General features: G+C 46.8%; 7 protein-coding genes across 7 annotated transcripts; 5 read left to right on the forward strand and 2 right to left on the reverse strand.

Annotated features, from left to right (window-relative positions):
- Nucleotides 1-688: 688 nt before the first annotated feature.
- On the forward strand, nt 689-1,159 carry I303_106453 (uncharacterized protein; the record flags this gene model as incomplete). Its single annotated transcript, XM_065969377.1, has 1 exon — nt 689-1,159. One exon carries the CDS (start codon nt 689-691, stop codon nt 1,157-1,159), a length of 471 nt encoding a protein of 156 aa, XP_065825449.1.
- A 1,975-nt stretch (nt 1,160-3,134) lies between these two features.
- On the reverse strand, nt 3,135-5,432 carry I303_106454 (uncharacterized protein; the record flags this gene model as incomplete). Its single annotated transcript, XM_018411548.1, has 1 exon — nt 3,135-5,432. The coding sequence occupies one exon, from the start codon at nt 5,430-5,432 to the stop codon at nt 3,135-3,137; it is 2,298 nt and encodes a 765-aa protein (XP_018259360.1).
- Nucleotides 5,433-5,944: 512 nt separating this feature from the next.
- Nucleotides 5,945-8,765, forward strand: I303_106455 (uncharacterized protein; the record flags this gene model as incomplete). The annotated part of the gene is made up of 8 exons (XM_018411547.1): nt 5,945-6,318; nt 6,396-6,512; nt 6,578-6,772; nt 6,835-7,097; nt 7,162-7,589; nt 7,642-7,733; nt 7,788-7,840; nt 7,900-8,765. The coding sequence occupies 8 exons, from the start codon at nt 5,945-5,947 to the stop codon at nt 8,763-8,765; spliced, it is 2,388 nt and encodes a 795-aa protein (XP_018259359.1).
- A 1,100-nt stretch (nt 8,766-9,865) lies between these two features.
- Nucleotides 9,866-10,861, forward strand: I303_106456 (uncharacterized protein; the record flags this gene model as incomplete). The annotated part of the gene is made up of 6 exons (XM_065969378.1): nt 9,866-9,962; nt 10,079-10,097; nt 10,168-10,177; nt 10,313-10,398; nt 10,534-10,561; nt 10,757-10,861. 6 exons carry the CDS (start codon nt 9,866-9,868, stop codon nt 10,859-10,861), a joined length of 345 nt encoding a protein of 114 aa, XP_065825450.1.
- Nucleotides 10,862-11,536: 675 nt separating this feature from the next.
- On the reverse strand, nt 11,537-12,952 carry I303_106457 (uncharacterized protein; the record flags this gene model as incomplete). Its single annotated transcript, XM_018411545.1, has 3 exons — nt 11,537-11,832; nt 11,919-12,511; nt 12,582-12,952. The coding sequence occupies 3 exons, from the start codon at nt 12,950-12,952 to the stop codon at nt 11,537-11,539; spliced, it is 1,260 nt and encodes a 419-aa protein (XP_018259357.1).
- A 1,573-nt stretch (nt 12,953-14,525) lies between these two features.
- Nucleotides 14,526-17,293, forward strand: I303_106458 (uncharacterized protein; the record flags this gene model as incomplete). The annotated part of the gene is made up of 10 exons (XM_065969379.1): nt 14,526-14,781; nt 14,920-14,984; nt 15,120-15,488; nt 15,600-15,719; nt 15,820-15,960; nt 16,051-16,248; nt 16,390-16,538; nt 16,641-16,815; nt 16,915-17,062; nt 17,187-17,293. The coding sequence occupies 10 exons, from the start codon at nt 14,526-14,528 to the stop codon at nt 17,291-17,293; spliced, it is 1,728 nt and encodes a 575-aa protein (XP_065825451.1).
- A 1,242-nt stretch (nt 17,294-18,535) lies between these two features.
- On the forward strand, nt 18,536-21,840 carry I303_106459 (uncharacterized protein; the record flags this gene model as incomplete). The annotated part of the gene is made up of 7 exons (XM_018411543.1): nt 18,536-18,610; nt 18,683-18,730; nt 18,815-19,580; nt 19,653-19,771; nt 19,833-20,020; nt 20,082-21,297; nt 21,394-21,840. 7 exons carry the CDS (start codon nt 18,536-18,538, stop codon nt 21,838-21,840), a joined length of 2,859 nt encoding a protein of 952 aa, XP_018259355.1.
- Nucleotides 21,841-22,018: the final 178 nt, after the last annotated feature.

Below are 22,018 nucleotides of genomic sequence, written 5' to 3' on the forward strand. Positions count from 1 at the left end.
ATTTGACGCTTACCACTATCGCTCAGGCGACATCTACAATATGGATGAAGCTCCGTTTCACTTGTCCAGTCACAGGAGAGCGCAAAGGGTCGCTCCTCATTGTCATTCAAACACTCCCCAAGCTTTGTTGGCCGACGACTGTCACATCACTGTGGTTGTCACCATTTCAACTTCAGATGCGCCTGTTCCTCCCTTTCTGATCTACCCTGGGGACAACATGCTTCAAGAGGTGTCAAAGATTCGAGATGACAAGCCAACGCTCAAGGCAGCAACAACTCACAGCGGCTACAACAACAGTTTCTGGATGAAGAAGTGGTTAGAGGAAGTGTTTGACCCTTCCAGCAGGGAGAGGGCAAACGGACGAAGGCGAGTCCTGTTTCTGGACGGACATAGCTGTCATGATCAGGTGGACTTCTTGAGAGAATGCTGGGCTCGAAACATTGTGTGTATCTTCTTCCCTGCCAACACCACCAACATATTCCAGCCATTGCACGTCAACTTCTTCAATACACTCAAACTTCGATACCATCAGCAGGTGGATGAGTATCAGCTGGGTTCTGATCGATCAAGAGTGAACAAGTATTACTTCTGGAGGTGGTTTCAACGTTTCTGGGGTTCAACAGCTCATTCTCAACAGATCAGATCAGCGTGGAGACGCTCAGGCTTGTTCCCTCTCAATGAAGGGATAATGTGTCCTCTAACACCTCCCCCAGTGATTCAAGCCAAGCCACTCACACCCACTAATACCAGGACACTCCAAGCGTTAGATCGAACAGTTAGAAGGGGAGAAATCGATGGCAAAGTGGCTTTCATGAAGACCAAAAGGGCGTTGGAAAGAAGCTTTGCTGATGAGGTCCTACTGCAGGAGAGCCAGAGGAGGGAAAGGGCAGCGGAGGCACTTGACAGGGAGGTGGATTCTATTGGAAAACAAACTAGATACCCTAATGGCAAGGTGTTTGACCCAGATTTTCCATCTGAACATCCTGAGGAGCTCGAGGAGATGAGGCAGCGAGAGGAGAGGAGTAAGAGAAGGAAGACCGCTGGTGCAAAGAAGAAAGCACCAGCCAAGCAGCCAGCTCGCAGGAACACAAAGAAGAGACCCTCCCCACCACCTGTGCGAAATATCAGGTCAACAGCTGTCCTGGATCTCGAGGAATAGCATGAAATGTATTGAGAATGCATGTTGAATATACTGTCCGAGTAGCCCGAGCGTCCGAGTGGACCGTGCGGACGAGTATGATACAATCAATGCATCGGTTTGCAAAAAGGTTGATCGCTCGTCTTCTGGGAAGACTTACGATGTGCACAAATCGTAAATGGGGGCCGGCAATTGACCTACAGATGAATAATTTACGAAGTGTAAATTACGCATTGATTTGGGCAGGGATCGACCTGCCGCTCTACACTGTTTGGCTACGGGGGGTAATAATTACGGGCGAAGTGCTGTAACCGTTAGATTACCAATGCTACACGATCGATAGTATATGTGTTATTGGGTTTATGTACCCTTGACTGATTGATCGATTGATGGAGTTAGTGATTGATTGAGAGGTCCGTGCTTCGATGAAATGCGGACTTAGAGGGAGAATGGTGAAAATCGAATTTGGGAGTAGGTAGTGCCACTTTTGTTTAGCTGACGAGAGATATGGTCGTGCTATATCAGCTTGAATCTTCTGGCATGCCATGTGTGGATGCATTTAAGCAGTTTTATCATCACGGAATCGAGATGCGTTGGACTAGATCCTGTTCGTGAGACGGTACGAGCAGCACAATGAGTCTAGGCAGTGTTAAGCGATGACTGTTGACAGGGGTAATCTGACAGTTGTTCTGGACCCACCGCACTTCTCCCAAATGGCTTGATCGTCCTCTTGAGGACTTCACTTATCATCTACATGATGATCTAAATACTAGTATAATTGTACGAGTCTTTCGACCGTAACCACGGGGCGCGTAAATGTGTTTATATTGCAATACAATTGCCGCTTATCTTTCAAAAGCAGTGCTATATGTGTGTAATATCGATGAGGTGCAAGTGCGGTGTGGAGTGATGAAGTGAATTGAAATGATTGGAAATGTGAGAGGACTCACCAACATAAGATACTGACTGGGAATCGAATGCTATACTATAGAAAAGGGGTTAGAAGGGAATAAAGGGGGGGTTTAACCGCTAGGCTAAGACGCCATGCTACGCGATCGATTTGTATTGGGAAAATTCAGATTTTATGATGGTATAGTAAGATCGTCGTCAGGCTCAGGTAAAGGATATTTTGGTATGCAACGACAAGTCCAGAATCCTGAGGTGAGCTGACGAGAAAACTTTTCTACGTTTGAGGTATAGCTCCAACTTTTGAGCGATCTCTGCATCAGAAATTCTCCTCTAGGAGGACATAGGAAGACGAGCTGCGCTTTGTAAGCGCTGTGGATGGGGTATGGGAATGAGGATTGCAGTACAGAGGCAAAAGTATGATCGCGTGTCCTTTGCAGGGCAGATGATCTTTTGAATGATGCATCGGGAAACAGGGAAACAAGGAAATAAAGAAATAAATAGTCGATGATTGTGTTCGATCCCCAGCCATCGCTGGTTGTGTCATAAGAATGAGGGAAAAGCATAATTGAATGATCCCCAACGCTACGCGACCAATTGCTTAAATCTCGACTTGGGACACGTTACAGATACGGTTGAGCTGACGTGATGGTTCTTCCGTGAACTTGCTTCATACACTTGTTGTCGCTTGGCGACAAATGACGCCCGATAATTTCCCACAATCTTTTGGTGGTGGTGGCTACACAGACCGGCACATTCACGTCAAGCTTTGTCGTCCTAGTCTTGCTATGGAGGCATGGGATATGGAGCACTGTTATTGTGGTTGGGAAACCAAATGCATAACAAGGACTGGGTTAATGCCATAAGTCTTCGGAAAGTCCTGTGCTTTTTCGGCAAGCTCGCCGCCCGGTTCGAACGGTGCCTGCCGATATCATAGTATCCACTCCACATCGCGCTTCTTATCTGCATCGCCTCGAGATAAAGCTATACAGTAGGACGCAAGGACAGTCAAAATAGGACTCAGATGACTGAGCTGATGCTCCAGCAGCACGGCACCAATATGCGGAGACGTTTTTGTTTCGGTGCCACATTATCCCTCAGGTTTAGCTAGTCCGTTGACTTCCAATTTCCTCTTCGCCCAATGTTGATTCCCAGCAATAAAATCCCCTCTCACAACTTTACCTCTTCTCACAACCCTTCCATCTTTCTCCCACTTCACGTAGATCCCTTCCACCCTTCCATCGTAATATTGAGAAGGTCGCTGTACCATATCTCTCAGCTCCCTCTCGGTCGGGCAGACCTCGTACTGCGCCATCAGCGGAACAAGGCTGATACTTCTTGCGTATCGTTGAAGCAGGGAATCTAGGGTCTGACGATCCAAGAATGTGTCGGTAGATCTGTCGTACATGTCGAAAGCGATAAATCTGTCTGGCAAAGCGGTATAATGGATGGAGTGTGTGGCGTACATCCATTCGCCGAATAGTATATACCTCTCGGGGAAGTACGGGTCCCGGACCAGTAATTTTTGCAATTCTTCTTTGTGTGTGTCGATCCAATGACCGAGTTTTTTGAATTGTTCGTGTGATTGAGTGTTGACGTAGTGTGACCGATTTTGAACGATGATCTTGCTGTCGGAAGAAAGGGATATTCCCATGTTGGCGCCGTCGATCTTTTCTGTGATCACCACTCTCTCCCCTGTACCTTCGCGTGCTAGATCGGATTCACTGCTGAAAGTCGGTACACGCTCTACGAGATCGTCGGAAGTAGCAGCGCCCAGATTGACGAGATGAGGCGTCCGAGGGTACTTGTATATCTCTACTGGAGGAGAAAGAAGCTTTACCAATTCCAAAGCCGCCTCAAAGGATCTGATCGTTACGATACCCTTGAACCCTTCCTTCAAGTCCGGCTTCTCGAACATCTTGTCCATTTGCTGAACGGCATTTCGGACCCTGCTGCCCGGCGGAAGAGTAGGATGACCGACACGCGATTGTGCTCGGGCAGTACAAAGCTCTTTCGGATAATCGAACCATATGCAAATCGGATCCTTCGCCCAATTTCCAGCTAGATTCAACCATGATTTACGATCTTCCGAAGAGGTGTTACACCTATCTGACAGGACACGAGTTTTGCCTGATGGTGTGCGTGAAATCTCAGTTTCGCAGAACGCCCGACTGCCACTGTCGTCCTGGCTGATGCTTCTCCACCGGCTAGAATTTCTGGCGATCAGGGAATTGGAGAACCATGATTTACCGGAACCTGGTAATCCAACCAGCACGAACAGGTTCGTGTCCCCTCCTATAGATCCTTCGACCTCCATCGGACAAGCGGGCGGCTCAGTTGGTCTGGAAGGGAAGACGGATTGTCTTTTCCAAATATTTGAACACCATTTCGATACGAAGTCTTCCTGCTGTTTAGTTTCCAGACTGCCTGGACGAATCGCTCTTAAAGCTCCGATGGCCTCTTTGGCGGACATCGCGGGGTGATCGATATCATTGAGGGGACGACTGAAGCCGTAGGTAGCTAGATAGCATGCGATCACCGTACCTGCTCTGCCCTTGCCGCCCCCGCAGTGCACTAACATGGGTAAATTGTCTTGGTTGTCAAGAAGCTGAATTATGATGTCCATTTGCGCGATTGAGGGAGGGTAATAATTCGGAACGGGCATGAAGATGTTCTGGATGGGCTTGTTGGTGAACCATTTGGCTGGTAGAGGGGTCTCCTCTGTGAGTGTCAAGACGGTCTTGATGCCCATTGGAGCTAATGCGGTGATGTCGTCTGCATTTCGAGGCGTTGACATAGCGGCCAAGGTAAAGGGTACGATCCATCGGAAGAATCTTGGTAATTTGTAGTATCCCTCGTTAGGGGAGACGGCCGGTCGAACTTTGTTCAAGATTGGTATATACATACGATGTCGAGAGTCCAAGCATAGTGTGGGGGAAAGAGTCAATTCGCCAATGGCGTTGTGAAGTTCTGTTGGAAAAGGTTTCAGCAGTAGTGAGCTGAGTCTCTCCGGGATTTGAGTGAGCTCTTCTTCCTGAAACACGAGGTCCCATTCTGTATGGTGTGAACATTTCTCGATCTTCTTCAAGCAGTATCTCATGACTTTCTCATCTTCTTCTCGGTGCGCAATCTCGTACGCCCTGGCGAGACATAACATCGCCAATTTGAATTCGTCTTTACGATAAGCTGTATCGCCTAATCGAAGATATCCTTTGAAAGTTGATCCGTCTTGAAGGATGAGTTGTTCACTGGAGTTCTGAGCGCCTTCGAGGTCGTTCTTTTCTTGGAGCTGATATATCAGGCGATCCAAGGAGGCGATGGAGGTATTGCTCGACAAGGCGTCCTTGGGGGCCGGAGTCGATGTATCGTGGACTTCGGTTTCAGGCATTTTCGCGAATAATCTTCTGACAAGTATCTTGGCCTTATTTTTTGCTTCGGAAACGAATGAAGCTGAATTTGTCAGTAGCCATCATGACCACTGTATTTCTGGTTTCCTGACCGCACCTGTCGCCACAGGTCAGTGCATCTTGTATCGGAGCCGAGACGAGTCGAATGTAAGCAAATTGAACAGCTGAAACGCAAAATGCCTAGTTTAGGTGGCAAATTCCTGGAGCCCCCCCAGTCGACTCCTCAGGTCCGGTCAGGTACGACGACCGCTGATAGCGCTTTATCGCATTTACCCTGCGGCTTACGACTTGACGCACGGATCTCTTGGCCTCGAGGTCACAACGATTCACTCAACTTCTCGTCCATCAAAATAATCGACTCAAATTTTCATTCTTCTTCATCTCTTTTTCTCTTCTCTTCATCACTCTGCAAGAGAAGGAGACTGCTTGACAGTTTCTCTTTTTCTCTTCTTTTTCCTTATCCCTTTACTTGCTCAAGTCTACCTCCACGAAAATGGCTACTCCCATTGCATCCTCTCTTGAGGATTTGCGACTCGGCACCAATAAAAAACCCAAGAAAGACTGGACTCTTCCTCCTGCTTTTCTCAGCCTCCTTCCCCTGCCTCTTGACAAAACTATCGATCAACTCATCCCTCTCAGGCCTATCTCTCCTCCCTCCACTGTTTCGGCTGCCGATTTATCCACCACTGGCGCTCCCTTCATCGATGCTCTCAAAAAGGCACCCAATACCCTCACAGAGAAAGGTGCCCACGCCCATAAGTCTACCGACTCGGCTCTCGTCGATTTGTTCGGTGACTTCGCTCCCGGCATGGAGGAGGAACATTTGTACGATCTCCTCGGCAAAGTGTGGAAAGAGGATCCCTTAGCGTAAGTCAAATGCTCCGTATTGATTTGGGTGGCAAAAATCCCTAGAGATGACGTTATACTGTACATGTGGTCAATAGAACAATAAAACTCATATTTCAGTGTCGTTCCATTCATGAAGGCAAAGGCTGGAGGGAAGGGTTCTACCGAGCATTAGCTTGGGTATGGGACAATCACCCAAGAACATTGCTTGAAAAGTAAGCTATTTCGCCGGATCCAAGAAGCTTTCGCTTCGAGCTGACGATATCCTCTCCTACTATAGCCTTCACGTCATTGTAGATCCTACTTGTGAAAGACCAAGAGACCTCAAGCGAGATGCCGATAAGAAGAAAAGAAGGGAGGCAGCCGCTGGCGCATCAGATGATGGGATTTTGGAGCTGGACGATGAAGGAAGTATCGATATTCCCACTGAGGAAGAGGAACAGTACCCTGCTAGACCGCACGGTACTTTCAAAGAGTAAGTTCGCCATATGTGTTATGAGTCGAAGGCAGATTCACAAGCTGACCTGATGGAATCAGCTTGATCGATCTTCTGATCCTTCATATCAATGGCCAACTGACCACCACCTACAAGGGTGACCTTACGGCTCTCGATGAAGCTTTCGCTCCCTCATGGCAAGGCGCCAATTTCAAGACTGCCAGGTTGGCGCTCAAAGCCGATCGAACATCGAAACGAGACAGGAATGGCTTCAACGAAATTCTCAAAGCTGCCAAAAAAATGGAGAAAAAAGACGGCGTTAGCCATAACAATTTCCATCTTAGGCTTTGGAGGGCACCCAGTGGTCAGTGGTGCTCAATCTCTGATGATTGGCGACTACCGGATGATATAGCTGACCCGAAATACAGCTCAAGCGAAGCACAGTCTTCTGCATAAACGAGCCGAGAAAGCGTTGACGAGTGACAAGAAATATCAAGCTCTGTTCTTGACGGTCTTGCACTTGTTCGTCAAGTATCTTCGAGCGGATCTCAAAGCTTTCGACCAACATCGAGATTTCCTGACTCTGTCCGCCGAACGTCGCAAGCCTTACAAAGGAGAGTCCTCACCTTTCCTTTTTGAAATCTCCTATGCTGCCAAATGGGCACCTACCCCTGCCAACAGCGGTGATAGACAAACATTATTCTCTACGGCTCTCGCGATGATGCTCTACCCCGGGGATGGTGTTCAGTGGTCGAGAGAAAGACTGCAAAAACTTGTTCTCACACCGCTCAGAAAGGCTTTGGCTGTGCCTGAGGTTGCCATGTCGAACAACAATTGGAAGATTGACTATACCAAGGTTTGTCGCTAAAACCGGAAACTTATGGCAAGGGTGCTCATGTTTTCAATAGGTGCCCTCACGATCTATGGTTAGAAACTCCGAATCATTCGTCAAGCACGATCCGCAAGGCTTCGAGACTTATCTCAACCAAGTATCTAAGGGGTAGGTGCTTCCCGCAAAGCTTACGATATACCTAAACTGACTCAATCCTTGTAGCAAGAAGACTATCTCTGGGGCGTCTCTTATGCCTCATGAATTGCTGTTCGAAGGTGAGCTTGTATTATACTGCATCTTGGCTTGGAGCTTAATACTAATATCGGATCTACAGCTACTCAAGGGAAGACCGTCATTCAGAAACGACTTGCGGATCTTCAGTGGAAGACTCTGGTAGACTCCATTCGAAAGACCTCCGCAGATCGATTGTCCAATTGTATCGCTGTTGCCGATGTTTCAGGCTCCATGGGATCGTTCGGTCATTCATCCAAGGACTCTCCATCACCGATCCTTCCCTGCATTGCCTTGACTCTTCTTCTTGGTGAACTGGCCATACCCCCTTGGAACGGAGCTTTCTTTACCTTCTCGGCGGAACCGCGCTTCGAAACCATCGAAACCTCCCTCCCATTATCCGAGCGAGCTGCAACCCTCAGCCACGCCCACTGGGAAATGTCAACAAATTTCTACAAGGTTTTCGATCTCATCCTCAATACTGCGAAGCAGCAAAACCTTAAACCCGACGAGATGGTTAAGAAAGTGTTCGTCTTCTCGGACATGCAGTTCGACGCCGCCGCCCACAACGATTACGGCGAGACCGAGCACAAGGTGATAGAACGAAAGTTCGCTGAAGCTGGATACCCTCTTCCCGAAATCGTATACTGGAACCTCGCGCCCAGATATGATGGTGCACCCAAGCAAGTCAAGAGCGATACACCCGGTGTCTCCATATTTTCTGGGTTCTCCGGTGCGCTCATGAAGTATTTCCTGGGTCGAGGAAATCTGGATGACGACGAGGACATGGGCGAGCCTGAAGTAGAGGTAGAGGAGGAGGAGGAAGATGAGTTCATTGTACTTCCTGGTGGTGGCAAGACCAAGAAAGAAGAGCAAGTTGAGAAGACGAAGAAGAAGCTCAATCCCCTTGAAACCGTAATGAGAGTGATTGACGCAGAGTCATTCAGTGGGCTGAAAGTGGTTGACTAAGTGGGTGCGGTATTGAGGTTCTTATTCTGGGGGTCGGGTCGAATCAATGGTGGAGTATCATCTGTATCTATAGCTTATCATATAACGACCTCATCATGTTTATAAAGAATATATAACGAGAATTGACGATCCATTCATGTATATATATCTATGCTCAATAGATGCCAACGGGTGGAGGTGATGTCGCGTGAGTTGATTACCCCGGATTTGGTTTGGCTTGCGCAGAGTGACTGTGCCTTTTGTAACGTGTTTGATTTTTCACTTTCGCACCTGATCCTGATTTTACCCCGCATTTTGTGTTGTGTGTTATTTTGAATTGGGATGGCATTTTGAACCTGAAGGGTCTCTCATTCGTCTCTATAAGCGGTTTGTTGACTTCTGATGAGCGGACCATTTATCTTTGTTGATCTTGACACTTCATTTCATCTCTCTCCAACATTGCTCGTCTTCTCCTCTCAAGCATTTTGATCGCTTTCTGCATAGTATAGTAGAGCAATTAGCATAGCATTTTTACGCCTTAACGAATAGACATCGTAACGATACACTACACGCACGCCTCGAAAATAAACAAAGTTGAAGTAAGTTGAAAGATAAACAATTGAATCAGTATCAGTATCAGAATTAGAATTGAGACACAAGAGAAAAATCAATCAAAATGTGAGTGTGATCCATTGCTGTTCAATTTAGATTGTGCATAACGTATAGCATCCCAAGCCAAGCGCATTCAGTAGTGGAACCCATCCTATTCCACATCTATCTCTGGACGTAAGCGGATATTGGGTGTGACTCTGCTCTACCCATACCTCTGCTTTTGAGCATACCTGAATTCCTCAATCCCATGTCACAGTATCAACATCTTCACACTCAGCACTCTTCGCGGTGAAGCTTCTACTGACATACTGGAAATACCATATCGGAACAACTCATCAGCCGATCATACCACCTTCATCAAAGCATATCGTCGTAACAGCTCGAATTCGAATTCGCATTCGCATTCGAACTTCTGGCTTAGGTCAGCTACATCCACGCACGAACATCAACCTCCGAACTCAGTCTCGATAAACCAGGTCAACTGAACGTAAAAAACAGGTCAAGACGACATGTCGAAATACCAACAAAAGCCATACACTGCCGAAGAGAAACGTAAAGCGATAGAGATGTATGCGGAGAAGATACAATATAGTCCGAGGTATTCTAGTGAGTACTGGTGTTTTTGATCAAAAGTACAACTACTGGTCTCCCTGGTTCGTGGTGTTTGATAGATGTGTGAGCTGATTTGACGTCGTGTGTGTTTTGCTACTCTTTTGTGATAGATGAAGAATGGGAGTACAGGTGAGTGACATGCTACGTCGTATACCTTTCTCGGTTCGAAGAGTGAGGCTGATTTTGCGCGTCTATTTAGACATGTCATCGTGAGTGCGACAATTCACTAATTATACGAAACAACTCTTTTGCGACCCACTCTCCCCCTCCCAGTCAATCTCGTCCAACTTGATTCGTCTGGAAAGCAGTAGAAGGCCGGGTGCTTATTTTCGCCCTATGTCTAGATACCGAAACAACTCGTCAAATTTGTTCCCCCAGGCGTGTGTCCGGAAGATGTTTGGAGAGGATTAGGTATCAGGCAATCACCCGGGTGAGTCATTTGACCGATGTTCATACCTCATACCCATGTTGCCTTTTTCTGTCTGGAGTCACAATCGAAAAGCTACTGCTCTGTTTTCTGTTTGAAGGATTGTTGCTGACGAGATTTCCGCCTTCTGGGGTGTAGATGGGAGATGTACATGAGGCATGAACCTGTGAGTCAGCTATAATGCAGCCGGTATGACTGGGAAGCTGACAACGACAATACTCTCCATCGTAGGAACCGGTAAATATCGTCCTCCATCATCTATTACGCAATTTGACCCTTCGTTCAGACTCGCATTGCTGCACGATATCCCAAAAACCATGATCAGAATTCGCTGACCGTATCTTGTTGTCGATGATCATAGCACGTCCTCCTATTCCGCCGACCGAAAGATTACGATTCGATGCACCAACCCTTCTCCACGGTGATGGGAGCCAGAGCGATGAACGTAGCTGGCGTGAAGAAGTAGTTTGATTCGACCATACGCACATACATGGCATTGGATGCTTCTTTTGGTAAAAGAGCTTCCCGTTTGAACGATCACCACAAACACAGATACCATTAACAATACCGATAGCAGAACTTGCATTTATTCTCATTTTGGGTCTTATCATACTTTTACTATTATCATCATCACTATTACTATAATGATCCTATATTTACATTATCATACAGTAGCATTTTCAGCATGTCGACATTGGTATCCGCCAGTTCAAAGTGAGGTAGAAAAGGGCAGTGAAAAGATCGAAGGATTTTTAGTGAGAGATCAATGACTTGAATTTACATAATTGTGCATATTTCGATACCTCTCGTCCATTTCGTATGCAAATCATCATGAACTCACATGTCTGATACCTGATATACCGTCAAGAGAATTCTGCTAGCTCGTGAGCTGTCTTAGGCCACACATGATCCATCATTTAACATCACCTCATAGCGACGTTATCACGGGTACCGGTCATACACATAAATCCTGACGCTTAGCAAAATCGCCCCCGACTCGAAAACATAATGAGATTGTATTGGCTTGACTGACATTTATCGATGATATACAATATGTTTATGCAGAGCATCGAACAAGACCAGACAGTAACGATACGAGCTATCATATCATATAATATCATATCTACCAAACGAATTCGATCTAGATCTGGAAGGTATTCCTCTTATTGCTTATCCACTCAGAGACTAAAGGCTGAACGTAAATATTCAATGCGACACCCGCTCCGGCAGCTACGAAGAACCAAACGATCGAATTCAACTTGTCCGTCAGAGTGCTTGTGCTCTCTTGACCTGTAGATGCGTTTTTCGTTTGCGTCTGCGTTTGAGTTTGGGCGGCGGCAGTAGAAGTAGAGATAGAAGTAGAAGGGGATAAGCGGATGACGGAGAATAAGTCGGTGTTGAATGAGAATGCCAAGTTGGCTTCTTCGACCAAGTCGGCTAGAAGTATCGAAAGAAGTCAGCTCGAACGAACAAGCATCCGGGCATTTGCCCGTTGAGTATATCACGCTTGTGGACCGACTGACCTTTCAACACCTGATCATCCGCTACACCCTGATCCATCCCATTCCTAAACCATTCCTTGACTTCGCCCAACCTTTTCTTCGCATCAAATTTGCTTTCTTTCTCCCCTTCCCCTGCTGATGCGCGATTGGAGAATTCGAAATAATAAAACCTCGTACCTTCCTCACTCGATGAAGGAGGGAGGTTATACGATTTCTTCACTTTATTACCTATGAATTGCCCCCCGCTCAAATCTCCTAGATAACGGACGTACGAGTGGGCTAGTAGTCTGCTGGAACTGGCCTCGGTGCTGGAGAGCGCCTTGATGTGGTTCAGGTAATTTGTGAGCGGTTGAGGAGGAGAGGTGAATATTTCTTCTAGGAAAGGCGGTACTGCGAAAGGAGGAAGAGATGCTGTTTTTGATGTTGTTTTCAAGTCGTTCGATTGGGCGAAAGCGGAATATGTGGAAGAGGTGAAAGAAGAAGAAGAGGGTAAGAGGGAAAGAAGATAAGTGATGTCTTCTGCCAAAGCTGGTGCTCTGGCAAGTAAAGCTGGATCGTACGTTGGTGCCAAGACTGGATTAGAGGAATTTTCTGCTAAACCCAATTCTAGTGCACTGTGAATGGCGAACCGAGATTAGTCAGTCTAAGGTAAAATGAGATAGGACAAGATGAGACATTGCCCACTCGTAAATCCTCCAGAGAACGGCTAACCACCTAATATACTCTTCGAGCGGCAGACCACCCTGCACCAATGCAGCTGCTCCGGCAGAATGCTCAGCTTTGACATGCGCGCGCTGTGTACCGAGTCGAAGGAGTGTCGAGATCGGAGCGCTGAGGTCTAATTCGAGGTCGTCGGTCTTCGATGTTATTGTGCCTCTGGCCGAGTGAACTTTTCCGACAGACGATTGGTTCCGTTGGACAGAAGAAGGTTGTTCGGTCGTTGGTGTATTAGGGGAGAAAGAAGGTGTGTCGAGCGGTGTATCGCTTGGAGAAGATGAGGAGGTGAGATTGAGATGGATCTTCGAGACGGAAGAAGCAGGTTGGATGAAGTGCATGTTAGCGAATGGACATGATGTGAATGGCATTGTCATTGTGATCATTAGACCACAAGTACCAGAAAAGGAACAAATGATGAAGAGTGAAGTACCGAATATGCAAGCAAGTCTTATCAGATAGAAGGTCGACCGAGTCGCCAGCGGGCCCAATACCAAACCCCTCCAACGGTGTATGGTCGAGCAGTGTCAAGTAGTGACCGGCCGAAAATGTGGATTGCAAGAATGGCGATATGACACTAAATGAAAGGGACCGACTCACTTGCTTATCAGATATGACAGTCTGCATTTTGTTTAATCGGATGAACCTGGTTCGTTATCCTGGTATATCCTTTGTTTGGGGCTAAGGAGGATCTGCAGTCGTGCTGATCAAGGGACTACCTCTTTAGACAGTACAATATACACAAAGTAACGGATTTCGAAGAGAAAATGTGATAGTCGATTGTAAGATAAGAAGAATGTGAGAATGATAGGAGTACTTGGCGATGGATTTCGGTGGATGATGTGATTTTGAATAACCTTTTAAGCTTCCTTTCCGGTCTGCTCCGCTTGCTGCACTTGATTTTGATGGCAATAATCTGGCTTGGCTTCGGCCGATCTGTCTGGTTTACTTAGACTTATCTGATAAGCAAATGAATCATGTAAGACGGTGAGCAGATGAGTTCACGTGCATATGCATATAAAGGGGTAGACTGGGATCCTTGCGACTCGCTGATATAGTACGGCCATGCTTGGTTAGGCATCTAATGAGATGGAACACCCATTCTGAGGTTAGGCGGAATCATACACACCTATACAAAGAGATTTGAACTCTGCGAGCTCTGTGATCTTCCCGTGAGGACACTGCTGTAGCCATGGAAACAATCTTTCTGAAGCAGACTACCAGAAAGGCATTGTTGATTGGTACCTCAAGATCGTGTAGCTGATAGGAAAATCACTTTCGCGAAGAATATTCATTTGCTGTGCATGGTACAGGGCCCCCCAGCGGACCTATATCTGGATTGTACATGCTGCGCTGCTTCATTTTTTCTGTGTACTATATACCTACCTCCGTCCCTCCTCGAAGCAAAAGGTCAACAATTGACAAGCATGTATGGCCAGCTGTGCGACAAGGTGCTCAGCGGATACTCCATAAAAAGCAGGCGGGCAAGAAGCTCACCAAAAGCCTCCACCGGGTTGGACACGTCGCGTCGCAGAGTTAACCGGTTGCTGTGAAGTCAAGTGGATCTTGAAAATGTTCAAAGCGCAAGCAGAGCTACTGTCATCACCCATTAAGACACCGACATCATGCGGTAAATCCTCAGATCAGTCAAACGCCCAGTCAGAGATTTCTCCCATAGTGAGAAGAAGATGGCTACGGGTAAAGATGATATGAATGCAAGTGCAACGAAATTGCGATCAAGAGTGAGTGTGTTTCGAACCACCTTTCAGCTCGTACATTCCATCCCATTCCTTTCATCCCCGCTACATTGCCCGACGGCGCAGCGGAATAGATGATGAGGTGCGACATGACACACGGAATAGGACGCTGATGATCCAGCTGGAAATCTAGAACTCACCTCAACCTAAATCCAGAATGTCCGAATTACCTCTTCCAGTTCCCTCTACCCCTTCGCCGACATTGACGTATCGCGATAAGCTCAACATCACGGATTTCACGATTAATATACCAGGAAGTAAAGTGCGCCAGAGGGAAGATGCAAGTACTAGCAGTAGCGGCACAAGCGACAAACCGAGGCCGAGGTGGGATACCCTAGAATTCAGGTTATACGGGGTAGTATTTCTGGTAGTTGTGCCGATGATGATATGGGTACCTATACGGCTGAGCTTGCGTGAGTCTGTTTATGATCGCTGTACATCACAAGCTGCCAAGGCATCGGAGTTGCAGATTCCATGTCCAACATCCAATATACGATTCAGGAGAGATATTGATGTATGGACTGACACTGACTCTGTGCTCTGTGACCTAGCCTCGCATCCGAATTACTACAATTTCGAATATCGATTATCGGAAGGATGGTTTGGCCACAAAGTAGTGAGTGTAATGATACCATGCTCGTACTTCTTGGCCGTTACTCATTGTTTCATCCGATCCAGCTGCATCTTCGCTGCCTAAGTTATGATCTGACTAGTAACTGATAAACTGACGAATGGCTTCGTGTACGTATAGGACAATAGCGATGCCCAGTATCGTACATTCCGATCGAATCTCACAGCCCTCTTATCCCTTTCTTCCGTCTACTTGGCAACCTCATCAATGTTTTCTCGCCTCGTCAAGCCTACTCCGAAACAACGCCTCAAATTGATAGCCGCCTTTTCGACGGCGATGATAGTCCTGTTACACGGCTTTTCATCTCTCAAGATACTGGTGATCCTCTTCCTGAATTACCGATTGTCTAAGATACGCATATTGAACGAAGGGTTCCTGAAGAAAGTTTGGCCTGGGATATTGATCGTCTTGAATATGGGGGTCTTGTTTTTGAATGATAGACATCAGGGATATAGGTTTGGAGAGCTACATGCTGCGTTGGGTACATTCGTGAGTCCAGTCCATCTTCTCGTTCTCTTACTGGATGATCATGCACGGAAATGGGAAATTTAGGATCTGGAGCCTGAGATTTGGAAATTGACTGATACTTCGCTTGAATAGGATAAGTGGGAAGGAATGCTGCCTCGTTGGCATATCAGCTTCAACATCACGATGATGAGGATGGTGTCGTTTGGTATCGATTACTTGTGGAGTAATCAGAATGATATCCCGAATCAAGAGGTGAGTTGTGCCATTCTGCTACAACCGCCTATCGCCCTATTGCGCCTTACACGAGGACGAACAATAATTGATTATTTACTCTACTTCTGCGTGTATGTAGGTGCCTACAGATTATAGGAAACGAGTTACTACGTCCCTGCCTTCCGAAGATTACAATTTCATCAATTATCTAGCATATTGCCTATATCCCCCGTTATACATCGCTGGACCGATAATGACTTTCAACGACTTTGTATGGCAGGTGAGTCCGTCAGATTTTACTTCTATGACTCTTGTATCGATCTTCGCAAACAGCTTTTGTTGTGTTGACTGATTCATCGGATTTTGGTAGACACGAAATCCAACAAATATCCCTGTGAAAGCCAAGATCTCGTATGGCGTCCGATGGGCGTTCTCCATATTAACGATGGAATCGGTTCTACATACCATGTACATGGTAGCTATCAAAGACTCGAAAGCGTGGCTAGGTGATTCGCCGGCTGAGATGAGTATGATTGGGTTTTGGAATTTGGTGATTGTGTGGTTGAAGGTGGGTCGGCTTATCTATCCCTTCTTTCCCATGTTGCTCGTCCCGCCTCTCAAGGTCGTGATTTGGCAGAATCTTCCTCCTCGACGACTGTCGACGGGATATGTGACACACTTACTGACGCAGCAGATGTTCTATATGTAGCTGCTGATACCCTGGCGATTCTTCCGATTGTGGGCACTGCTCGATGGGATGGACCCGCCCGAGAATATGATTCGATGTGTAGCGAATAATTATTCGACCTTGGGATTCTGGAGGAGTTGGCATAGGAGTTATAATCTTTGGGTTGTCAGGTATGTCCGCTTTGACGTTAGAAACTTTGTCTGACAGGAAAAGATGCGATACACTCTGACGTCTGATGTGAGCACTGACGCTAATCATTCGCCCTTATGTAGATATATCTATATACCTGTTGGCGGATCGAAAAACGCAGTCCTGGCTACGGGGTTGGTATTCACCTTTGTGGCTTTGTGGCACGACCTGTCCTTCAAGCTCCTAGCGTGGGGTTGGCTAGTCAGTCTGTTCATTTTACCTGAACTCGTGGCTAGGAAAGTATTCACGGAGAAATCTGTAAGTCAAGCGCGCTACCTATTCAGGCGGGATGACAACAACAAGCACAAGGAAGAAGTTCGCCACCGGGAGTGTTTGCTGATCAGTATGGGTGGATAGTACGGAAACAATTGGTGGTACAGACATGTGTGCGCCATTGGAGGGGTAATCAATGTTTTACTTATGATGTCTGCGAACTTGGTTGGGTTTGTTCTGGGTTTAGATGGGATGAAAGTCCTCTTGAATGAATTGACGACGACTGTATCTGGTAAGCCGCTCCATCGTTTGCACCACACACCAGTCAACGTGTTTTGGAAGATGGATATCATGAATCTGGCTGACGTTGGAATCGCCATGGACGTGATGTCTTGTGTGATTTGCGCCGGCTGTAGGGTGGACGTTTATGATTTTCGCGAGTTGTTGTTTGTTCGTCGCTGTGCATGTGATGTTTGAATACAGAGAAGAAGAGAAACGGAGAGGGATAGATAGGAGGTGTTGATGTGTTGACAACTTGACATGCAAGTGTCGATCTTTACGAGTAAGGTATCAAGTACAAATGTACAAATGTATAATCTCACGATGGGGATGATGATTCATTCGCGTTCCCCTTGATTCAGTCACGTTCATTAAATTGAGTTCTTTTTTTGCTTGGCATTCGTAGGTTGGAGTGCTGAGATCGCCCTTAAGATGACGGAGGCAAATAATCCGTCTCTTTGTTTCTTTGTTTTGGTGGTGCCTTGATAATTCCGCTGAGCTTATCCACTGACTAAATCAATCAAATACTGAACCGTCTCCGTAGTCAATCTAAGCTATTCAGTCGTTTCATCGTGTTCCATCCTAAGTTTAATCCGTCTTGACAGTGATAGAATAACGCTCATCCGCATGTATCGCCACTCCCGAGATAATCGACTTGCCATCCACCGAAATCAAAGATGAGGCACAGGATCATAGGATGAAGGATTTAGCACAAAGGAGGAGCAATCAATAAATGATCAAATCAAGTCAAATTAGAGACATTTACCTATTCATTCTCGGCTAGATCAATCGTCAATCGTCAATTCAATCATCGGAATCTACCTATCCGCTCAGCCCATCGATCACTTGACCATAAGCACACGCACACTCACACTTACTTTTGAAACAAAGAGAGAGATTATCCTCCACATCCTTCACGTGCCAAGAGAATCAACTTGATCGTGATCGTACCATCCGTTTCATATCCTTGTCAAAGCGCGTCAAAGCAAGAGCAGTATAGTATATATACACACGGGGCACTTGAATCAGATTTGAAGTCAAGGTCGATGCACAAGGAAGAAGGCTGGTACTCTCTTCTAAAATCACATACACTGGTGAGTAGTTTCGAATGGGCCGCTCTAATCGGCTCTGACAGTAAGAGACACATTGACCCATCATTTGTACAGTAGATCAGATCCACAAACAACCACACTCATTTTGTCTTCACGTACGAGCCTTTCTCCTCAAAAACCTACCTTTACCCGACCAAAGGCTGATTCAATATAGATTACGATCCTTGCCCCACCCCCATATCGATATTCTTTGATCACGGACCACGACCAAGGGGTTCCTTTCCCCACCTTATTGATCCTGACCTCACACAAGAGAGAAAGGATAGCTCCAATCAACCACTCCTCACGCCTCCCTTATATAAGATCATCTTCCCTTCAAATAGATCAACCTCGTTCTCTTGCCTCACAAGTGTGACGGATCCATAGTCATCACCATGTTCGCGGATATCTTGAATTCCACTCTGGCGTCCGAGTTCGTTCGACTCCCACTTGCGAAGAGGTCTATATCTGTAAGTTCGATCCGTTTCATGAATGCGGGAATGAAGAAGTTGTGTGCTGATGTAGAGGTGAATGTATTGCAGGCAAGTGTCTTGACAGGTCTTGACCCTACTGAGGTCGACCCCACCAATGTGAGTGTGGAAAGAAATGCTTAAGACGGTCACTGGTCTAATTTGATGATTCGTGCTGACCTATATGCCCAACACCTTCTCTAGCCCATCACCCTTTTCATCATCCAGCTATTTATCATCATCGTCTTCACTCAAGTGCTAGGATGGGGTCTCCAATACATCAACCAACCGCGAGTGATTGCCGAAGTGGTCGGTGGTATCGTCTTGGGTCCAACAGTCATGGGTCGGATTCCTGGATTCACAGATCACATCTTCCCGAAAGCATCGATACCATACCTCAACCTGGTGGCCAATGTCGGATTAGTTCTATTTCTCTTTGTGATGGGCGTGGAAGTGGATATCAACGTGATGAAGAAGAACGGTATCGCGTGTGCGGCAATCTCAATCGCAGGAATGATCATACCTTTCGGACTTGGTGCTGCGGTCGCTGTACCGGTTTATCACAACTACGTTGAAACGGACAAAGTATCTTTCGGACATTTCATGCTTTTCATCGGTGTCGCAATGGCCATCACCGCCTTCCCCGTGCTCTGTCGGATCCTCACCTCGACTAAATTGCTAGATACCAAAGTGGGAGTCATCGTCCTGGCTGCCGGTGTAGGAAATGACGTGGTTGGTTGGGTCCTCTTAGCTTTGACCTTGGCTTTGGTAGGATCGGGAACAGGAGCGACAGCTGTGTATGTCTTGCTGTGTGCGATCGGATGGGCGATATTGTTGCTGTGGCCAATCAAGAAGGCTTTCATGTGGGTAGTCAGGAGAAGTGGATCGCTGGAGCATGGTCCTACCCCTGGTATCATGACTCTTATCCTGTTGATCATCTTCACTTCGGCTTTTATGACTGGCATCATTGGTATGTCCAGCCTGTCCTCTTTCACGCTGACTATATGAGTACTCGCTGATGATGTCCTGCTCCTTTCCCTAGGCGTCCACCCTATCTTTGGTGGTTTCCTCGCTGGTCTCATCATCCCTCACAATGGCGGTTTTGCGATTGCCATTGTTGAGAAGATTGATGATTTAGTCACATTGCTTTTCCTTCCTATCGTGAGTATCCTTATTGCCGGTCAATACAGTCCCGACGTACCTCTGTTGACGACGCTTTCAGTATTTCGTCCTTTCTGGTCTATCTACCAATTTGGGACTGCTCGATACCGGCAAGATTTGGGGCTACATCATTCTGCTCTGCTTCATCGGATTCTCTGGTAAATTCATCGGCTGTGCCGGTGCTGCTCTTGCGATGAGGTACCCATTGCGAGAGAGTGCTGCTATTGGTATGTTGATGAGTTGTAAAGGGTAAGCCGTCTTACATACCAGTGATCAACACCGAGGGGAATATTCTGACGCTTGTCGACAGTCTCGTCGAGCTTATCGTGCTCAATGTGGGTCTTTCTGCCGGCATTATCGATCAAAGACTTTTCTCGATGTTGGTCATCGTTGCGATCGTCCTCACTTTCATCACCACCCCTGCAACTGTTGCGATCTACCCTGAGCACCTGCGAGAACGACTTCACGGCCCCAGTACCGTGCACAAAGATCACGAACACACGGCTCACACAGACGGCTTCTCGGATAACGCTTCGGGCGGTCGAGAACAAACATCTAAATTCCTCGTCATCCTACAGAAGCTTGAACACCTCTCTGCTGTCATGTTCCTCACTCAACTCCTCGAAGGTCCTTCCGCTTCTACCGTACGAAAGCCATTCAACGCCGCTGAAGCTGTCGGACATGAGTCAAATGGATCTGACCTCAAAGATGGATCCAGCGCTTCGACTCCAGAGAATGTCCTTGCCACGCTGCCCACCACTAGTACCGATGGCCATCGACCACCGACAACAGCCATGACGCCTTCAATTGATGCATTGAAATTGATGGAGCTTACCGGTCGTACACACTCGGTCATGCAATCTGCCGAGAAGGATCAATTGCTGGTCACGGACGATGCTCTTCAGTTGTTCAAGCAATTCGGCAGACTGAAAGGACTGGAAGTCACTCCTCACATTTCGATCGTAGAGCAAGATTCGTATCCTCAAGCAGTAGCCGACTACGCGCACGATCTAGGTAGTGAACTGGTAATCCTCCCCTGGACAGTACCTGTGTCGGGGACATCATCGGAGTTGATCGATTCGTCAATAGTCAACAAAGAAGGAAACACCTTGACTGCAAGTGGATCAAACACGAATGTAGTCGCGACCCAAGGAGCTACGTTCGATTCGATCTTCGGGACTGAATCTGCCGGATCACCGATATACACGCATTTTGTTCGAAGGGTATTCTCCGAATGCAATTCCGATATTGCGCTCTTCGTGGACAGAGGATTCGGATCATCGACAACTTTCCCACCTGGTTCAGGACAACATGTCTTCCTCCCGTTCTTCGGTGGACCAGATGATCGATTGGCTCTGAGATTTGTGGTTCAGCTTTGTAAACACCAGAACGTCACTGCTACGATTGTTCGCATAGAAAAGCCCGACTCGACATTTGAGGAGGACGATAATGAAAATGCAGGAGGGAAGAACGAGCACCAAGCTGCTTTAGCGAGTAATCAATTGACAGTCGGTCCTACGAATTCTGTAAGTCCTAATTTTTCAGTTTTCCTTCACAATACCCTCAAAGCAGCAGGAGTGCGACTGAGAGCTGACGGATTCTTTGCTTATTTCATTGTTCAGGCTTACCCTGGAACTCAAGCCAAATTAGCATCAGACACTGCGGACAATATAGCTTGGACATATTACACTTCCTCCAATACCTCTTCCAGATTGACGGCGATCGAAAGTGCTTTATCAAGAATCTCATTCTTCTCGACCAAATCAGCTACCCCCTTAGGTTACGCGTATAGATGCGCTACATCAGCTATCGAACATACGACCAATGCCAGTGGTGCTTCCAATGGAAACACTTGGAGACCTATGTTGATTGTGACTGGTCGGGGTAGACGGTCGGCATCTATCAATCATTCGACGGAATTGAATAAGATCTTGGTTGAGAAAGCCCTGAACCCGTCGATTGGAGCTGAATTGAGGAAGACTCTAGGAGATCCGTCGACTAGTCTGATCCTGAGTGGCGGATTACCTGCAACGGCGAGTTTCTTGGTCATGGAAGCTGGCAAGAAATGAAGTGTTGGCTGTGCGTTCGATGGGCATTATCGGGCTTGAAATTACCTGATTGTTTGTAAGACTATGTTGAAGTGGGTTATTCTTCATTTGATTCGGATTCGGTTGTTTGTAATAAGTCACGATTATGGCTCTAATGGAATGTACTCTCGTCGACTTGCTTTGCTTTGCTTTCTTGCTG

Source organism: Kwoniella dejecticola, chromosome 8 (assembly GCF_000512565.2).
Source record: "Kwoniella dejecticola CBS 10117 chromosome 8, complete sequence".
Lineage (NCBI taxonomy): Eukaryota > Fungi > Basidiomycota > Tremellomycetes > Tremellales > Cryptococcaceae > Kwoniella > Kwoniella dejecticola.